The following is a 19601-nucleotide window of genomic DNA, read 5'->3' on the forward strand; positions in this document are numbered from 1 at the left end:
GCACTGGGAACCAGCTGAATGGCAAGAGCATGGGAGGAAGAGGTTGGGCACCCTTTTATCTGCTGAACGTTTTAATTATATCAGAGTCTCTGGCCCAGCCTTCCCTACTATGCTGCCATTAATACTCCCTGTGACTTATCCCTTGCATCAGCTCTTGGCACCTGAAATGAGAACAGAATCTGATGCCTAAACAATAGAGAACTATGATGACTGACCTTAATGAGAGCTCATTATTTTTATTAGTTTAGCTCCTTGGGGCAGGGGCTTTTTGTTCTGTGTTTGTACAGCACCTAGCTCAGGGGAGTCCTGGTCCATGACGAGGGCTCCCAGGCACTAAGGTAAGATGATTTCCAATTAAACCTTCTGGGAAGTGCCCCTACGCAGCAAAAGCATTAACTGAGTACCTGAATCCTCATACCACATGCTTTAGTCCCTTATTTTATTGCCCTGGATGCACAGCCACAGCGGGAAGACGGCTCAACCTTCTAGTGGCAAAACATACTGCCATGTGGGAGAGAATGAGAGTTCAGGTCCTGGGTTTATCCTTTGCTCCCACAGCTAGCAGCACTACAAAAGTAAACTGTGACAATTTCTAAAGCACCATCTACAAAGCCCCCCCAAGAAGCCAATGCCAAGGATTGTGGGGCCAGGTTTGAGGCGAGCAAGTGTAGATGAGTCACAAGTAGATCATACGAAAAGAGTTAGAAACCCACACACTAGAGTTTTCCTTTCTTGCCCATTGAGTCGGAGTGACAGTACACTTCATTTAGACTGAAACTCTTCATGCTGTACCGGCGATTTCTCAAAGACCAGGTCATAAATTAGAATTATTGGGCAAACAGCATCCTCTAGAGCCATCATGCCTACGTTTTCTTTGGAAAGTAGCTTTTTTTCATGCCTACAATACAAAAAACAGCGTTCTGAGCCCCCAGGCACTACCTTGAAAACTCGTGGCTGCGTTCTGGTATATCAGCGGTTGCTGAATGAACCTGGTCTGGGGAGCAGAGCTGAAAGTTGGAGTAATCATCACCGTTTGCTGTTGGAGCTGGGGCTGGAGCTGGGGACGAGGCTGAAGGAGGGGTGCAGACCGCTGAGGGGCAGGTGCTGTTGCCTGGGGCACTTTGACTTGCACAGCCTGGAGCTGGGGAGAGGCAGCGGTGGATGGGAAGGACTGCAGCTGTGCCTGGCTGTATGAGCTCTGCAGTGGATGGTCCAAGGTTCCACCACTGCTACTTCCACCACTGCTCTGGAAGGTGCCACATAACTGCTCTGAAAACAGATCCGGAAACTCCCCAACCTGGTTGCTGACGAACTGCAGCATCTCTGAAAAGAATAAGAAAAAATTTTAAGTGCTATCCTCATGCTGCGCCATTCCTCCACCATCATTAGGTCAGGACTCAGAAGCTTATGTGAGCATGGGAGGGAGGAAGCAGAGGTTCAGGATGATCCGGGACTGGAATAGAAGAGGCTACATGACACACGCTTAGTAGTATTTGCAGACAGCAAGGGGTCACATCTGGAACAGCGGTGGGGAGGAGGTTGCTACAGTCAGGAGGGAGATGCGGAAGAGCTGCATAAGAAAAGTCTGCAACAGCACCTACCCATGCTGAGTCTGATGGCAGCCTGTTCCGCAACTCCCACGCAAACAAGAATTAATAAAGCCATCTCCAAAACGAGCACAGACATTACAAACCCCACATTTTAACACAGCTGCCTTCCAAGACAATCAGATGTCACACAGGAACAAAACAATTGCAGAGCCCCATCCAACAATTACTCCCCCACCAAGCTTTTAGGGAAGCGTAAGGGAATAAATGGTAGCTGTCTCAATAAGCACCTCAGAAGTGGGGAAATTTGGACAAGAATTCAGATTACGTTAAAGTTTAAGCCTAAGGGAAAGACAAAAGCCTAGCGGAACCATCATCCTATAGGGCTTTGGTGAGAGGAAGCAATGCCCACATTTAGTTCTTAGATTGATTTTTTTTTAAAGGTGTTAATTTAAAAAATAAACATGCCTCGTGATCTCCTGCAATACATGTCCCTTCTAACCAGGCTAGAGTTCCACAGCAACCATTAATCTAATGCAAGCATTGATCCATTAACAATGAAAACAAAGAATAAGACATTAGAAATGAAAGCATCGCTGCTCCCTAAAAGGATCTAACCTAGGGTATGTCTACACTACGAAATTAGTTCGAATTTATAGAAGCCGGTTTTATTGAAATCGGTTGTATACAGCCGATTGTGTATGTCCACACAATAAAATGCTCTAGGTGCTCTAGTCGGCAGACCGCGTCCACAGTACGAGGCTAGCGTCGACTTCCGGAGCATTGCACTATGGGTAGCTATCCCACAGCTATCCCACAGTTCCCGCAGTCTCCGCCGCCCCTTGGAATTCTGGGTTGAGATCCCAATGCCCGGATGATGCAAAACAGTGTCGCGGGCGGTTCTGGGTACATGTCGTCAGGCCCCTCCCTCCCCCGTCACAGCAACGGCAGACAATAGATTCGCGCCCTTTTATCTGGGTTAGTTACCTGGGTTACCTGTGCAGACAACATGGAGCCCGCTCAGCACAGCTGAGCTCACCGTCACCATATATCCTCTTGGTGCCGGCAGACGTGGGACTGCATTGCTACACAGCAGCAGCTGCTAACTGCCTTTTGGCAGTAGACGGTGTAGCATGAGTGATAGCCGTGGGGCTGGCAGCCGTAGGGCTGCATTGCACCAGCCCCTTCCAGGCGATGGTATATTATGACTGGTACCCGTCGTCGTCGTACTGGAGTGGCTGTCAATCATGGCCACCTGGGCAGACATGCTACTGTCTCGATGATGACGGTTACCAGTCATAATGTACTATTTTCTGCCAATTGCCCAATATTGTCTGCTAAGCACCCAGAAGAGGCCGAGGGCGATGCTGGGTGCTGGCGGACGTGGGGCTGGCAGACATGGGGCTGCATTGCTACACAGCAGCAGCCCCTTGCCTTTTGGCAGATGATGGTATATTATGATTGGTACCCATCATCATCATACTGGTATGGCTGTCACTCATGCTGCAGCGTCGGCTGCCACCTTAAGATGTAAAAAATAGATTTATTCTGTGTTCATTTGCTTCCCCTTCCTCCGTGAAATCAACGGCCTGCTAAGCCCAGGGTTTCCAGTTTAATCTTTGGGGGGACCATTCTGTGTGACAGTTGTTTGTGTTTCTCCCTGTTCCTGTACCTGTACGCCATGTCGTCACTTGGCCCTCCCTCCCTCCCTCCCTCCCTCCCGCCCTCCTTCTCCTGGTCCATCAGATACTACTTTCGCGCCTTTTTTCTGACCAGGCGCCATAGCTAGCACTGGGATCATGGAGCCCGCTCAGATCACCGCGGCAATTATGAGCACTATGAACACCACGCGCATTGTCCTGGAGTATATGCAGAGCCAGAACATGCCAAGGCGAAACCCGGACCAGGCGAGGAGGCGATTGCAGCACGGCGACGAGAGTGATGAGGAAATTGACATGGCCATAGACCTCTCACAAGGCACAGGCCCCAGCAATGTGGAAATCATGGTGTCACTGGGGCAGGTTGATACCGTGGAACGCCGATTCTGGGCCCGGGAAACAAGCACAGACTGGTGGGATCGCATCGTGCTGCAGGTATGGGACGATTCCCAGTGGCTGCGAAACTTTCGCATGCGTAAGGCCACTTTCATGGAACTTTGTGACTTGCTTTCCCCTGCCCTGAAGCGCCAGAATACCAAGATGAGAGCAGCCCTCACAGTTGAGAAGCGAGTGGCGATAGCCCTGTGGAAGCTTGCAACGCCAGACAGCTACCGGTCAGTCGGGAATCAATTTGGAGTGGGCAAATCTACGGTGGGGGCTGCTGTGATCCAATTTGCCAGGGCAATGAAAGACCTGGTGATAGCAAGGGTAGTGACTCTGGGCAACGTGCAGTCAATAGTGGATGGTTTTGCTGAAATGGGATTCCCAAACTGTGGCGGGGCCATAGACGGAACCCATATCCCTATCTTGTCACCGGAGCACCAAGCCACCGACTACGTAAACCGCAAGGGGTACTTTTCAATGCTGCTGCAAGCCCTGGTGGATCACAAGGGACGTTTCACCAACATCAACGTGGGATGGCCGGGAAAGGTACATGATGCTCGCGTCTTCAGGAACTCTGCTCTGTTTCGAAAGCTGGAGGAAGGGACTTTCTTCCCGGACCAGAAAGTGACCATTGGGGATGTTGAAATGCCTATCGTGATCCTTGGGGACCCAGCCTACCCCTTAATGCCATGGCTCATGAAGCCGTACACAGGCAGCCTGGACAGGAGTCAGGACCTGTTCAACTACAGGCTGAGCAAGTGCCGAATGGTGGTGGAATGTGCATTTGGACGTTTAAAAGCGCGCTGGCGCAGCTTACTGACTCGCTCAGACCTCAGCGAAAAGAATATCCCTATTGTTATTGCTGCTTGCTGTGCGCTCCACAATATCTGTGAGAGTAAGGGGGAGACCTTTATGGCGGGGTGGGAGGTTGAGGCAACTCGCCTGGCCGCTGATTACGCGCAGCCAGACACCAGGGCGGTTAGAGGAGCACAGCAGGGCGCGGTGCGCATCAGAGAAGCTTTGAAAACGAGTTTTGTGACTGGCCAGGCTACTGTGTGAAACTTCTGTTTGTTTCTCCTTGATGAACCCTCCAACCCCCCCCCCCCCCCGACCCGGTTCACTCTACTTCCCTGTAAACCAACCAACCACCCCACCCCACCCTCCCCTCCCCCTTGCAGAGGCAATAAAGTCATTGTTTTTTCACATTCATGCATTCTTTATTAGTTCCTTACAGAGGTAGGGGGATAATTGCCAAGGTAGCTGGGATGGGTGGGGGAGGAGGGATGGAAAAGGACACACTGCATTTTAAAACTTTAACTCTTATTGAAGCCCAGCCTTCTGATGCTTGGGCGATCATCTGGGGTGGAGTGACTGGGTGGACGGAGGCCCCCCCACCGTGTTCTTGGGCGTCTGGGTGAGGAGGCTATGGAACTTGGGGAGGAGGGCTGTTGGTTACACAGGGGCTGTAGCGGCGGTCTCTGCTCCTGCTGCCTTTCCTGCAACTCAACCATACGCTCGAGCATATCAGTTTGATGCTCCAGCAGACGGAGCATTGCCTCTTGCCGTCTGTCTGCAAGCTGACGCCACCTATCGTCTTCAGCCCGCCACCTCTCCTCTCGTTCATGTTGGGCTTTTCTCATCTCCGACATTGACTGCCTCCACGCATTCTGCTGTGCTCTATCAGCCTGGGCGGACATCTGCAGCTCCGTGAACATCTCGTCCCTCGTCTTACGTTTTCTCTTTCTAATGTTCACAAGCCTCTGCGAAGGAGAAACATTTGCAGCTGGTGGAGGAGAAGGGAGAGGTGGTTAAAAAAGACACATTTTAGGGAACAATGGGTACAGTCTTTCATTACAAGGTCGCATATTTCGGCTTGCAGGCAGCCATCGTAGGCCACAGTGTTTTGGCTTTTTTAACCTTCTTAACATGCGGGAAAGATTGCAAACAGCAGCGCATTTCCCATATCAAGGATGAATTGGGTTGTCCATTTAAAATGGGGTTTCAATGTAAAAGGAGGGGGCTGCGGTTTCCCGGTTAACATGCGGCACAAACACAAGTAAACCACCCCCTTCACTTCACCCCTCCCCCCCACCGCGTGGTTAACAGCGGGGAACATTTCTGGTCAGAATAGCAGGAACGGGCGCCTCTGAATGTCCCCCTTAATAAAATCACCCCATTTCAACCAGGAGAGCTTTCTGGAGATGTCCCTGGAGGATTTCCGCTCCATCCCCATACACGTTAACAGACTTTTCCAGTAGATGTACTGGCCGCGATTGCCAGGGCAAATTAATCATTAAACACGCTTGCTTTTTTTTTGTAATGTTTACAAATAGTTACAAAGTTACACTCACCAGAGGTCTCCTGTGTGCCCTGAGGGTCTTGGGTGAGTTCGGGGGTTACTGGTTCCAGGTCCAGGGTCACAAACATATCCTGGCTGTTGGGGAAACCGGTTTCTCCGCTTCCTTGCTGCTGTGAGCTACCTACAGTACCTCCATCGTCATCTTCCTCGTTCCCCGAACCGTCTTCCCTGTGTGTTTCTCCAGTGAGAGAGTCATAGCACACGGTTGGGGTAGTGGTGGCTGCACCCCCTAGGATCGCATGCAGCTCCGCGTAGTAGCGGCAAGTTTGCGGCTCTGCCCCGGACCTTCCGTTTGCTTCTCTGGCTTTGTGGTAGGCTTGCCGTAGCTCCTTAATTTTCACGCGGCACTGCTGTGTGTCCCTGTTATGGCCTCGGTCCTTCATGGCCTTGGAGATCTTTTCTAATACTTTTCCATTTCTTTTACTGCTACGGAGTTCAGCTATCACTGCTTCATCTCCCCATATGGCGAGCAGATCTCGTACCTCCCGTTCGGTCCATGCTGGAGCTCTTTTGCGATCCTGGGAGGACTCCATGACGGTTACCTGTGCTGATGAGCTCTGCGTGGTCACCTGTGCTCTCCACGCTGGGCAAACAGGAAATGAAATTCAAACCTTCGCGGGTCTTTTCCTGTCTACCTGGTCAGTGCATCTGAGTTGAGAGCGCTGTCCAGAGCGGTCACAATGAAGCACTGTGGGATAGCTCCCGGAGGCCAATAACATCGAATTCCGTCCACACTACCCCAATTCCGACCCGCAAAGGCCGGTTTTATCGCTAATCCCCTCGTCGGAGGTGGTGTAAAGAAACCGGTTTAAAGGGCCCTTTAAGTCGAAAGAAAGGGCCTCGTTGTGTGGACGTGTCCAGGCTTAATTCGGTTTAACGCTGCTAAAGTCGACCTAAACCCGTAGTGTAGACCAGGCCTTAGAGATCCTTCCATTTTATCCTGCAGAGTGCAACAAGCCCATAAGGCTGCCTTGATAGCTAGGTAGGAGTGTAGGGGGAAAAAAGAGCTTTTCATAAGAGGTTGGCTCAGTTTGTACAGACACAGCAGAAGAGCTCTTAATACTCCACATTTATACAAGACTTCACTCCAAAATGCCACGTACATATTAACTAATTAATTTTCATAGCCTCCATGGCAGAAAAGCAAGTAAATATTATCCAGCATCTTTGCATCCTCTATGCCTTTTACCATATGAATCTTTCTCACTTTTCTCACTTCTACCCATATCAGTAAATTGATGGGATAAATCCCCAAGAGTGAGAATAATCTATTTTAAAGAAAAAAACTGTCAAGTCTGGGAGGCCCAAATGGATTATTTTTCCCCCCTCTCAGCCTAGTTATACATTGAGAATAAGTTGATGTTACTTTGGCTGCAAGAGGCCCAATAATTTACTTTCCATCTGCACATCAACTATCTGAGGGAAACAGCTACCAGATGGTGCAAAAGACTAATAAAACTAACTGCGGTTTTGGCCAGATGAATGAAGGACATACATTTTTATGCAACATCCAATGAACCGGTCACAAAATACTATTGAAGCACGTAGGAAAATGTCAACAGAATTAAACATTTGTAAATAAGGATAACATCTACAGCACTGCTAACGTGGATAAAATGACAAAAGATATTTATCCGCATAACCTGTCAAACTGATCACCCGCTGGGGACAGGAATAAAATACCCACCATGCTTATCACTGTAGTCTTACACAACAAGGCTTTTCAGTTTCCTCTGAAGAAATCCATCAGTGGCTATTATTAGAGGCAGGAAACAGGTCTAAATTGGACTCGGTTTTGTTCTGGCACAGTAGTTCCTATTTAGAAGCTGATTTTCAATTATTTTGTATTAAAGAGCATTTATTCACAATTCTGAAGTTACTGACTTGGAATCTTAGGAAGGTGTTTTGGTTTTTTTTTTGTTTTGTTTTGTTTGTTTTTTTTAAATATATTGCTTCATCAACAAGTCAAATCCCACTTTTATCAGTAACCGAGTGTTGTTTAACCTGAATCTGACCAAAAAGTCAAACGAAAAAGCCCCAAAGGATGAATTTCAGGACATTAGGCTGCATATGGGACAAACACATTTTCCAAAAACTATATAGCTTTACTAGCAAAAGTACAATGAGAATAAAATAATACAAAGAATTGTAAGAAACACAAAGCCAGATGACAACTCTCCTTCCTAAAACCTATTTGCCAAAGCGAAGAATGAGAGAGGAAACCTGCAAAATAACCACGCAAACTGCATAAGCCAGAAAATAAGATTTCAGGAATATGGAAGGCTGCCAACAGCTAGTAACTAAATGATGAACCTATTCTTTTGTAAAGATTATATGTGCCCTTATGTGTTTGAAAGGAGTGAACCACTAAAGAGGAACAAGACAAGTTACTACAGAATACAGTTCTAGGCAACCCAGTACCAGTAAAATGTCAACAAAATGTTGTGACATTGAGTCCAACTATGATTTAATACCACACTCACATCAGTGAAGAAGCTGAGCTCTTTACCAATTAAACAATTATATTTGAATTATATTTCTCTCTCCTCCTTGGATGGTGACTGGAACTTGATTTTTCTATTTAAATAAACAGAAGTTTATTTTTAAAAATAAATCTGTCCATTTCAAATTTAATTTTAAATAATCTATTCAAATGATTTCTATTAAATACAAAAAAATAACATTAAACATAAAACTTTGCTGCCAAGTTTTAAAGAAAGTCAAACCACTGAGCTTGTGGAAATCAGTGGCTAAACACTTAGAACCACAATTTGTTGAAGGAAGAAAGGCTTCCCTTACCTCCCTCAACGATAAGCTTCTCCTTTGCTTTGAACTGCATTTAATCATGAGTGCAACCAGAACATCTGACTGCAGACTGATTAGCAATTGCATCTTGCCTCAGTGTCCAAGAAGTTGCATCCCATGCAGCTCCTCAGGGAGAACATATATTATTTATACTCACATGGAGTAACACTAAATCTTCAGTGTACATCACAACCATTAATTACTGTAATTAAACCTTATCACAATCTTATAAGGTAAGAATATGATCCCATTTTACAGACTGGGAAGCAGAGAGAAATAACTGATTTGCCCAAGGCTACACTGCAAATCAGTTGCAGTTATTACTCAAGGACATCTGACTCAAGCCTGTGTTGCACCCATTAGACATTCACTGCCTCAGCCACATGCACCCAAGGCAAAACTGGTGAGAAAAGCAAGAAAAGGCCGTTAGCTCAATAGCAGGCCAGGTTGGCAAATCTCCACTGTCTTCTGCAGGTCAGTTTTCATTTTTAGCCCCTGGGGAGTCAACAAGAGCTGTTTGTCAAGCAGTAAGTAATTAGCTCTCATTTGTTCAAGCTAAGTTTTTGGTTGCCCCAGGTTGCTGGAAAGTAGATTCCCCTCCTCTGCAGCACTGCCCCACCACCCGAGTTCTCTACAAACATGAAGAGTATAAACACTAAGGAAGAGATGGAAATGTTTAGAGTGATCCAAAGAGATGTAACAAGGAGCAACAGGATGAAACTGAACAAAGGGAAAACTTCTCTAACGGTAAGGTACATGATCTGTAGAATAACCTCTCATAGCAATTAGTGGAAGTCTAATCACCTGAGTCATTTGAAACTGACTTTGAAAAAGCCCTGGGGAATATGCTGTTGGAAACAGCCAAGCCTTGATTTTAGCAAGGGTGGTACTGGGAGAAAGAAGATGCGACTTAATTGGGCTCTTCCATCACTAATTTATTTGATTCTAAGAAAGATATTTTTAATCCCTATTGGTAGTACTGGCAAGAAGCTAAAAGCAAGAACTAGAAAAAGGGACGGGACCTACTAGACCTGGGACTGAGCACCTGTCCTAGACTGAAAGGGCACTATTCTAATATCTTCCATATAGGGTATCTAAGCGCCACCCACAGTGAGTCAGTCTCTCTAAAAACCTTTAAAAAAAAAAAAACAATGGGTACAAGTTAAACAGGATTGTTCATCAAGTGACAGGACTGCTCCCACACATCAAAGTAGCAGCATTTTTAGATAGAGTTCCACATTGTAAACTCTTAAATAAGTGTCTTAAACTGACAGAGTGGTATAAATGCTGCTCTGAGACACAGTCTACACACCCAGAATACAAAAATGTAGTCAGTAGGGGTACAGGAAGGAAGCAAACAGGCACACCTTTATCCTCTAAGGAAGTTCCCTGATGCTAACAGAAAGCAGGTTTCTAGGAAAAAGCAACAGAGAGTCCTGTGGCACCTTACAGACTAACAGATGTATTGGAGCATAAGCTTTCGTGAGTGAATGCCCACTTCGTCGGATGCACCCATGAAAGCTTATGCTCCAATACATCTGTTAGTCTATAAGGTGCCACAGGACTCTCTGTTGCTTTTTACAGATCCAGACTAACACGGCTACCCCTCTGATACTTGACAGGTTTCTAGGGTGCAGCTACTATGCTAGCCATATCATGTCAGAACTGTTTCACAGGGAGGCACACAGGATGCTGCAGGCACATCATGGGAAGACCAGTGAATAGGACACACATGTTGCCTGCCTGCCTGGGGTGGGATGGGGACATTTTCACCACACATGACTCTTATCTATAACAGGCAGACATTCCTAGGTGGGCACATAAATGTTGTCTAGGCAGGCACATGTATCCAGGACTGCAGGGGTGGCCTCACATCACACACATATCATAAGAGGAAGTGACATATCTAAAGGAGCAATTTTACCACACACACTGCAAGTCTACTGAATGATTTTGCCCCACTAGATACTGTGCAGGTGATCACAGGCTTGCCACATGTACATCACACGTATGCTACACACCCCAGAGTGGATGGGCACAGAATGGCCACATGTGCATTAGTGAACCCCACACATTTCATTCCTCTGCCAGCTACTCTGTAGAGGAAGACACAGGCTTAAGCTGCCACACGCATCACTCTCCCCATCAGAGAAAGGGGGGCCACAAGCTGGCCATACACCCACTACATACTTTAGAGGGCAGTGGGCAAAACTTGAAATCACACATGCGGAGGCTACCACCAGAAGCAACCACAGCCCAATCACACATCAGCACCTCTCTCCACACACGACAGTGCCCCCTGGTATGCCCCCCAGTGAGAGGGGCACAGCCTGGGCATATGTCAGTGCCTCCCCCCCATGCACCTACCACGTAAGAACATAAGAAATGCCATGCTGGGTCAGACCAATGATCCATCTAGACCAGTAGCCTGTCTTCTGATAATGGAGGGTACCAGAGCACCAAGAGAAACCTCCAGAACAATTACGGAGTGATCCACCCCTGTCGTCCAGTCCCAGCTTCTGGCAGTCAGATGTTTAGGGTCACCCAATACATGGGGTTACAGCCCTGTCCATCCTACCCAATAGCCATTGATGGACCTAGCCTCCATTAACTTTAGTTCTTTTTTAAACCTCCTTACGCTTTTGGCCTTCACAACATCCCCTGGCAATGAGTTCCACAAGTGATTTATGCAGTGTGCGCACCCACCCCCAGGCACACTCCAGATGGGTTGGCACAGCCCAGACTCCCCTATGTCAGTGTCCCCAGGTACCCCCAGAGGGGCGGGCACCGCCCCGATTCCCCTATGTCAGTGCCCCCGGGCACCCCCCAGGGGGCGGGCACAGCCCGGGCTCCCTGCCCTGCGGACTCCCCGCTCTCACCGTCGATGTCCCCCAGGGTGAGCTCGTCCCCCAGCTCGGTCAGGGTCTCCATGGCCTCCATGCCCAGCTCGCGGCTCTCCATCCCGACTCCGCACACGGGCCCGCCCCCGCCGTGCGCCCAGCGCCTCAACCCTCCCCCGGCCGGGCACCGCCTCAGCCCAGGCTCCCAGCACCCGCCGCCGCTGCCGCCGCCATGTTGGGCCAGCCCCGCCCCCACCTGCGTGCCAGGAGCCAGGGCCGCGCGTTTCCTCGGCTTGTTGTCAATGAGACCAGGTCTCCGCCGGCCAATCAGCGGGCGAGGCGGCTCGTGGTGTGATTGCGCGTCAGCGATCAGCAGCTGCGATTAGCATACGGGGCTGAGCCCTGCCTCCTTCCCAGGTGGAATATTCATGAGGGGGCGGGGACAGAACGCTGATTAGTCATTGGCCCGAAGTAGGATTTAAAGAGACAGGACGAGTCAAGGTCTAGGGTGAAGTGGTCTAGGGTGGGTGCGCGGGCGGGCGGGCGGGCTCGCTCAGCAGGTGTGGTGATGGCAAGGGAGGAGGTGAGCTGGGCTGCAGGTGTGATGATAGCGAGAGAGGGGATGGGCAGTGGATGTGGTGATGGCAGGGTAGGCCATGGGTGTGGTGAAGGTGTGGGGGGAACAGCGGTTGTGGTGTAGGCGAGGGAGGGAGTGTGTAGTGAGTGTAGGGAAGGGTAGCGGGTGTGGTGATGGCAAGGGAGGGAGTGGGTAGCGGGTGTGGTGAAGGGGAGGGAGGGGAACAGTGGTTGTGTTGATGGCAAGGGAGGGGGTGGGTAGTGAGTGTAGGGAAGGGTAGTGGGTGTGGTGATGGCAAGGGAGGGGGTGGGTAGGGAAGGGTAGCGGGTGTGGTGATGGCAAGGGAGGGGGTGGGTGTGGTGAAGGCAGGGAGGACAGTGGTTGTGGTGATGGCAAGGGAGGGAGTGGGTAGCGGGTGTGGTGAAGGGGAGGGAGGGGAACAGTGGTTGTGTTGATGGCAAGGGAGGGGGTGTGTAGTGAGTGTAGGGAAGGGTAGCGGGTGTGGTGATGGCAAGGGAGGGGGTGGGTAGTGGGTGTGGTGAAGGCGGGGAGGACAGTGGGTGTGGTGATGGCAAGGGAGGGAGTGGGTAGCGGGTGTGGTGAAGGGGAGGGAGGGGAACAGTGGTTGTGTTGATGGCAAGGGAGGGGGTGTGTAGTGAGTGTAGGGAAGGGTAGCGGGTGTGGTGATGGCAAGGGAGGGGGTGGGTAGTGGGTGTGGTGAAGGCAGGGAGGACAGCGGGTGTGGTGATGGCAAGGGACAGGGAAGGTGAAGGGGTGGGAGAGGGACGGGGGAATGGCAAGGCAAGCGAGAAGCACAGATGTATTGCCAATCTGAAGCATTCAAAAATCTCAAGTGAGGCCCCCAATATAATGACAACAGGGTAATTTTGGCCCAGTAGCATGCCCTCATGGCCAGAGCTACCACAGTGCAGCACCCAGTAAGGACACAGTACTTGGATATGGTTTTTCAGCATGGCTGCTCATGCCCAGGCTAGACTAATTCAGGTGCCAATCACCAAGTTAATGCTGCAGTGAAAACTAGCCAAAATGAAGAGTAATTCCAGTGAAGTCAGAGGTCTTGTTGTTGCCAGTTTTCTCAATTTATAGCATGAGTCTCCTAATATTTAGTGTTTTACTTTCTGCCCCAGATCCTGGAGGCAAGTGATTACGTGAGACTCTCAGCTTTCATATAAAAAGGGTAAGTTTCTAGACCTCCTGGTAGCAGAGAAAATCTTGCAAACGTGACCTGAGTGCATAGGTGCTGACTCCGTGGGTACTCTGAGGCTAGAGAAACCCTGGAGAAAAAATAGTGGGTTCTCAGCACTCACTGGTGGCCCTGCCAATCAGTTGCGCCTCCCAAACAGCGGTGTGCAGGAGATGCTGGAGGGGAGGAGGTGGGGCAGGCAGGGGTGGGGCCTTGGCGCTAGGGGTGGAGTGGGGCGGGGCCTGAGGCAGAGCAAGGATCTAGCCCCCCTGGGGGAAATGAGGAAGCTGGCACCTGTGCCTGAGTGCTCCTAAAGGCTCAGAAACCAGAAGTCAAATTTAATTTTTGTTTTTAAATTCTCATGATTTTAAAGCCAATCTCTGTGATTTTTTTGGGACCTGACTCATGATCTTTGAATACCTGGGGCTGGCAATAGTACATTGGGGTTTCACTAGAGTAAAATAAAAAGAACATTAGGCCCTCTGGCTGGTTAAGGTTAAACCAGCTTCATGCAGCTGCCTGTGCCTCACCTGCTCATGGTGAATTCCACATGAGCCTCCCATAGGTCCTGAAATACACATGTTCTCTATATAGTTAAAAACCCCTTTCCAGGCTCACCGCAGCCTTTGTATTATGAATCACTCCATTCTCCTGGCTCTTCTCCCTAGCTCTCCAGTCATCTCTTGTTCCCTTCTGTCACAGCTCCTCTTCTATCTAATTCAGCACTCCATACTGGATCATCTTCTTTGCTAAGACCCCTTTTTCTGTGGAGTCTAACCACATTCAGTTCGCTACCTCTGATCTTTTCTAACCCTGCCTTTTCCCTCATGTTCCCAGGAACACCCCCACCACTTAGGCTCTCGCTAAGTCCTATTTCTTCTTCCTCTTAATTATCACCAGAATCCACTCTTTCCTTCCTGTTCCCACCATTAAAACCATGGTCAGTTCTTGCCCTTATTGTTGTAACCTTCTCCTCTTCAACCTGTCCAAAATACCACTAGTAATGTCGTCTTTGTCTCCTTCTGCTCCATAGGGATACCTTCATATGCTTGTGGCTTCCTGCCTCAACACATCCAATTCAAGCTCCTGTTAATATGCAAGGCCTTATGTAATTCCCCACCTACACCTCTGCTGTCACTTTCCCTTAGCAACTCCCCACCTACCCACCATCTAAACTCTTCCCAGTCCTCTTACTTTACTGTTCCTTTTTTCTGCATTTCCCCCTCCCTCCGCTCTATATCCTTCTTTCCTACTACAGTATCTCCCGGTCGTCCTCTGTCAGGTATCCTCCTCCAAATCTTTGTCCATCCATCTCTCCTCCCTCTTTTCCTCATTAATAATCCCCACATCCTGAATCGTTGCCCGTGCCTTGTGTTGGTCATAGTTTGAGAGTCAGTTCTGTGGGATAGAAAACTTAGATCTAGGAGTAAAGTGCTGCATAAGCTTATAGCTCTATATGAAAAAATAGTAACAATAATTAGAAGTGAAACAGAGCAGGCATTTAACAGCAGCTTTACACAACAGTTCAGGACAAGGAGTGAAGACAATAGCATCCAATTGAAATTTCAGGGGGAGTTTTGATCAGCAGAATGTAACTTCTCATTAAAATGAAGCCCCAAAGATCTGGCTAACACCCTACTTTTATGGAAAGTGCCATGAGCTCTGTTTAGAGTTCTGATGATCATTAGAAGTTAGAGCCTCTCTGTGTGTCATCTAAAAGACAAACACAACACTGCTCTTCTAGCACTATTCTGGGGCATTGGTTTAGTATAGACCCTAGAAGATGACCACCATCAGTTACAAATAATACTTCCTGCAGCATCCTGGTCTCCCATCCAACTACTTTCCAAACCAGACCCAACTCTGCTTAGTATAATATAAGATGTGAGGTGATCACACCACCAGGTGGCACAGCCACCCCATTCCCTGTATATGACACAGCTGAAATTTAACCCTGCAAGACCAGCTGTTAGCACAAGACACGTGAATGGAGACATTTCCAAAATGAATTCCTACCATGGATTCTCAGCAGTGCAGATGGACCATGTTTGACCAGAGCAAGGAGACAGAAATCTTACCAGGCAAACCTCTTCCCTTGCAGAGTGGAGCAACCAATCTGTAACATGAGTAGCTATGCAAAAATGAGACCCTCTAAGACAAAGGGACTGAATGTTTATCAAAGGGTGATCCTATATTCAGTCATTTGCAACTTCTCCTTCTCATCTGTTTTCCCAACTCCTCTGCATTGTGTCCCAGGAGGCAAAAAGAACATAAGAACGGCTATACTGGGTCAGACCAAAGGTCCATCTAGCCCAGTATCCTGTCTTCGGACAGTGGCCAATGCCAGGTGCCCCAGAGGGAATGAACAGGTAATCAAGTGATCCATACCCTGTCACTGAGTCCCAGCTTCTGGCAAACAGAGGCTAGAGACACCATCCCTGCCCATCCTGGTGAATAGCCATAGATGGACCTATCCATGAATTTATCTAGTTCGTTTTTGAACCCTGTTATGGTCTTGGCCTTCACAACATCCTCTGGCAAGGAGTTCCACAGGTTGACTGTGCGTTGTGTGAAAAAATACTTCCTTTTGTTTATTTTAAACCTGTTGCCTATTAATTTCATTTGGTGACCCCTAGTTCTTTTGTTATGAGAAGGAGTAAATAACACTTCCTTTTTTACTTTCTCCACACCAGTTATGATTTTATAGACCTCTATCATATCCCCTCTTAGTCGTCTCTTTTCCAAGCTGAAAAGTCCCAGTCTTATTAATCTCTCCTCATATGGCAGATACTCCATACCCTTAATCATTTTTGTTGCCCTTTTCTGAATCTTTTCCAATTCCAATATATCTTTTTTGAGATGCGGTGACCACATCTGCACATAGTACTCAAGATGTGGTGGTACCATGGATTTATATAGAGGCAATATGATATTTTCTGTTTTATCTATCCCTTAATGATTCCCAACATTCTGTTCACTTTTTTGACTGATGCTGCACATTGAGTGGATGTTTTCAGAAAACTATCCACAATGACTCTAAGATCTCTTTCTTGAGTGGTAACAGCTACTTTAGGCCCCATCATTTGATGTATACAGTTGGGATTACGTTTTCCAATGTGCATTATTTTGCATTTATCAACATTGAATTTCATCTGCCATTTTGTTGCCCAGTCACCCAGTTTTGAGAAATTCTTTTGTAGCTCTTCAGTCTGCCTGGGACTTGAGTAATTTTGTATCATCTACAAATTTTGCCACCTCATTGTCGACCCCTTTTTCCAGATCATTTATGAATGTTGAATAGGACTGGTCCCAGTACAGATCCCTGGGGGACACCACTATTTACCTCTCTCCATTCTGAAAACTGACCATTTATTCCTACCCTTTGTTTCCTATCTTTTAACCAGTTACCAACCCATAAGAGATTGGATTCCGATTAGGGAATAGGTGCAATGATTTGTGGAATGCTGCTCATGGCATCCTCTGAGCAAATGCATGTTGGTGGAAAGTCAGATACAGATGCCTGATCTACACTATGGGGTTAGGTCGAATTTAGCCGCATTAGGTCGATTTTATAATGAATGCGTCCACACAACCAACCCCGTTCCGTTGACCTAAAGGGCTCTTAAAATCAACTTCTGTACTCTTCCCCGGCAAGGGGAGTAGCGCTAAAATTGACTTTGCTGGGTCGAATTTTGGGTAGTGTGGATGCAAATCGATGGTATTGGCCTCCAGGAGCTATCCCAAAGTGCTCCATTGTGACTGCTCTGGACAGCACTTTGAACTCCAATGCACTAGCCAGGTACACAGGAAAAGCCCTGGGAACTTTTGAATTTAATTTCCTGTTTGATCAGCGTGGCGAACTCAGCAGCACAGGTGACCATGCAGTCCCCCCAGAATTGTAGAGCGTAGAATGTTTCTACGCTCCCCCTATCATCTCCGTCCCTGAGGTTATCGCAGATTAGAAGGCGAAAAAAACACACTCGCGATGACATGATTTCCAAGCTCATGCAGTCCTCCCGCACTGAGAGGGCACAGCTTAATGCATGGAGGCATTCGGTGGCAGAGGCCAGAAAAGAATTGAGTGAGTGCTAAGAGCAGAGGCAGGACGCGATGCTGAGGCTAATGGGGGAGTGTAGCAGGGTGGTCCCCTGCTCCTGCCTGTAAGGGCTTAAAACAGCCCTGGCAGAGGGCTGCAGCTCTAAAAGCTGGGCTGAGTGGGGAAGCAGCCACAGCTGGGCCATGCCCCAATCATGCCACAGCTGGCCTGTATAAAAAGGTTGGGAGCCAGGCGCTCAAGAGTCTCTCTCTGCACTCAGAGAAAGAAGGGCCTGACTGCAGCAAGCTAGAGAAAGAATACCTGAGTGGAGCTGGGGGACAGGCTGAGGGGCTCCAGCCTGAAAAGTCCCAGGCTGTGGCCCAGTAGGAGGCCAAGGGGTACTGGGGATTGCAGAGGGCAGCCCAGGGGTAGGCCAAGGCAGCAGGTCCAAACCCCCCTTGCCAGTCATGAGTGGCCTATCCCGCAGTCTGCCCCAGGGAGCGGGGGCTAGTTGGTGACTGGTAGTGGCCTTATTCTGAGGTGAGGTAGGGATAGTGGGTGGGGGTTTCCTGGGGAGGGGAGACCCTAGTACTGAGGGGTGTACTGCCAGGGGGAGCACCCCAGATAAAAGGGCTCTAGGGTCCAGGAGAGACACAGGGGCCAGAGGACAGGTGGACCACTGGCCTACAGGGGGTGCCCCAATGCTGAAATGAGCTAATTCCCGGAGACGATCAGCAGGAGGCGCTGCAGGGGTGAGTCCGTACCTCTACAGGGAGCAAACGGACATGATGAAGCATCTGTTGGGGGAGCAAACGGACATGATGAAGCGTCTGTTGGAGCGGCAGGAAAGCCAACAAGAGTACAGACCCCCACTGTATAACCAACCGCCTCCCCATGTTCCATTGGCGGTGAGCTGAGCGGGCTCCATACTTGCCGTGGTATGGCATCTGCATGGGTAACCCAGGAAAAAAGGCGCGAAACGATTGTCTGCCATTCCTTTCACGGAAGGAGGCGCGACTGATGACATGTACCCAGGACCACCTGCAACAATGTTTTTGCCCGTATCAGGCATTGGGAGCTTAACCCAGAATTCCAATGGGCGGCGGGAACTGTGGGATAGCTGACAGGATCACAACTAGCCAGCTGAGATTCAAGAAGGGGGGGCTGTGCCATCACTGCTGACTGTTGGTCCTGCTCATTGCTTTCTAGCTTCTATACCTTCTTGGTAAGCAAATACTCTGTCAGGCTTTCCTGCCCCCTTCCATCTCCACCTATGATAGTAGAAGCAGCAAGCAATAGAACTAGCTGGCCATATGCTTGGCTGTGGGAAGAGCTGGCATTCAGAGGGCTGGCATACATGAAGCTGTCTGTTGTATCAAATCCTGCATCTTTGCTGCAGTACAGACGCTGGTGCAAGCAGTGGCCCACCTCACATGGGAAAGTCTTCCTCCATCCCCCTCGCACCCAGGCTCTGAAGGATCAGGCCACCTGTGTCCCACTCAGATGCCAGGAGCGGCTTGAGAGGCAAACATAAATTAGCCCAAATTGAAACTTGACCAGGGATTTGTATCCCTGCTTTTGCAAGAGTTATCAGATCTTCAGTGACCCCGCACTCAGGTCTCCATTTCATTATCCATTCAAAAGATGGTGCCTCCAGCAGCACAACCAAAGCACCATGCTGGGAGGGACAAGGTCAGTACCAAGCACAGGTAGGAGAGCACTACTTCCAACTTTGTTTGCCTTGGTCCCAACCATAGAGGACCTGGATTTCAGAGGTGCTGAGCTCCTGTAGATTCCATTGAATCAGTGCCAGTTGTGGGTATTCAGCACCTCTGACAAATTAGGCTAATAGTGATCTGGCATAGTCTTATTTCACTTGTGGGCTCTGAGGCAATCATAACCCAAGGTGCTACAGCAGCTGGGCACCATCATAATACCTTTATAGCCTATCCCCACCCTTGCTATCATCTCTCATTCACTACTGAGATGTTAGCTCCTGCTTCCATTCTTCCAGCCTTCATTGTCCGCTTGTTTCATTTTCAAACAATCACATCCTTGCTCTCGCCTGTGCTGCCCCTCACATTTGGGACCAGAGCCCCATAAACATCTGCAAGGTCACCTCACTGTCCACCTCCAGCTCCCTCTTGGAAACTCTTTTGCTGTGTTACCTACAAAAAACTTGCCAACAGGC

At 48.8% G+C, this 19601-nt stretch overlaps 1 protein-coding gene across 2 annotated transcripts in view; it reads right to left on the bottom strand.

Annotated features, from left to right (window-relative positions):
* SREBF2 (sterol regulatory element binding transcription factor 2) overlaps positions 1–11850 on the bottom strand; it is a 41649-nt gene extending 29799 nt beyond the window's left edge. Inside the window, exons 1-2 of one of the 2 annotated variants that reach the window (XM_054030626.1) lie at positions 11633–11850; positions 940–1323 (exon numbers count right to left, since the gene is read on the bottom strand). In XM_054030626.1, coding sequence (XP_053886601.1) covers positions 940–1323; positions 11633–11714 — 466 coding nt within the window. In that variant the 5' untranslated portion in view covers positions 11715–11850. The remainder of the gene's footprint in view (positions 1–939; positions 1324–11632) is intronic. The other variant, XM_054030635.1, reaches the window with a different exon arrangement.
* Positions 11851–19601: the final 7751 nt, after the last annotated feature.

This window comes from Malaclemys terrapin, chromosome 1, assembly GCF_027887155.1.
Source record: "Malaclemys terrapin pileata isolate rMalTer1 chromosome 1, rMalTer1.hap1, whole genome shotgun sequence".
NCBI classification, from domain to species: domain Eukaryota; kingdom Metazoa; phylum Chordata; order Testudines; family Emydidae; genus Malaclemys; species Malaclemys terrapin.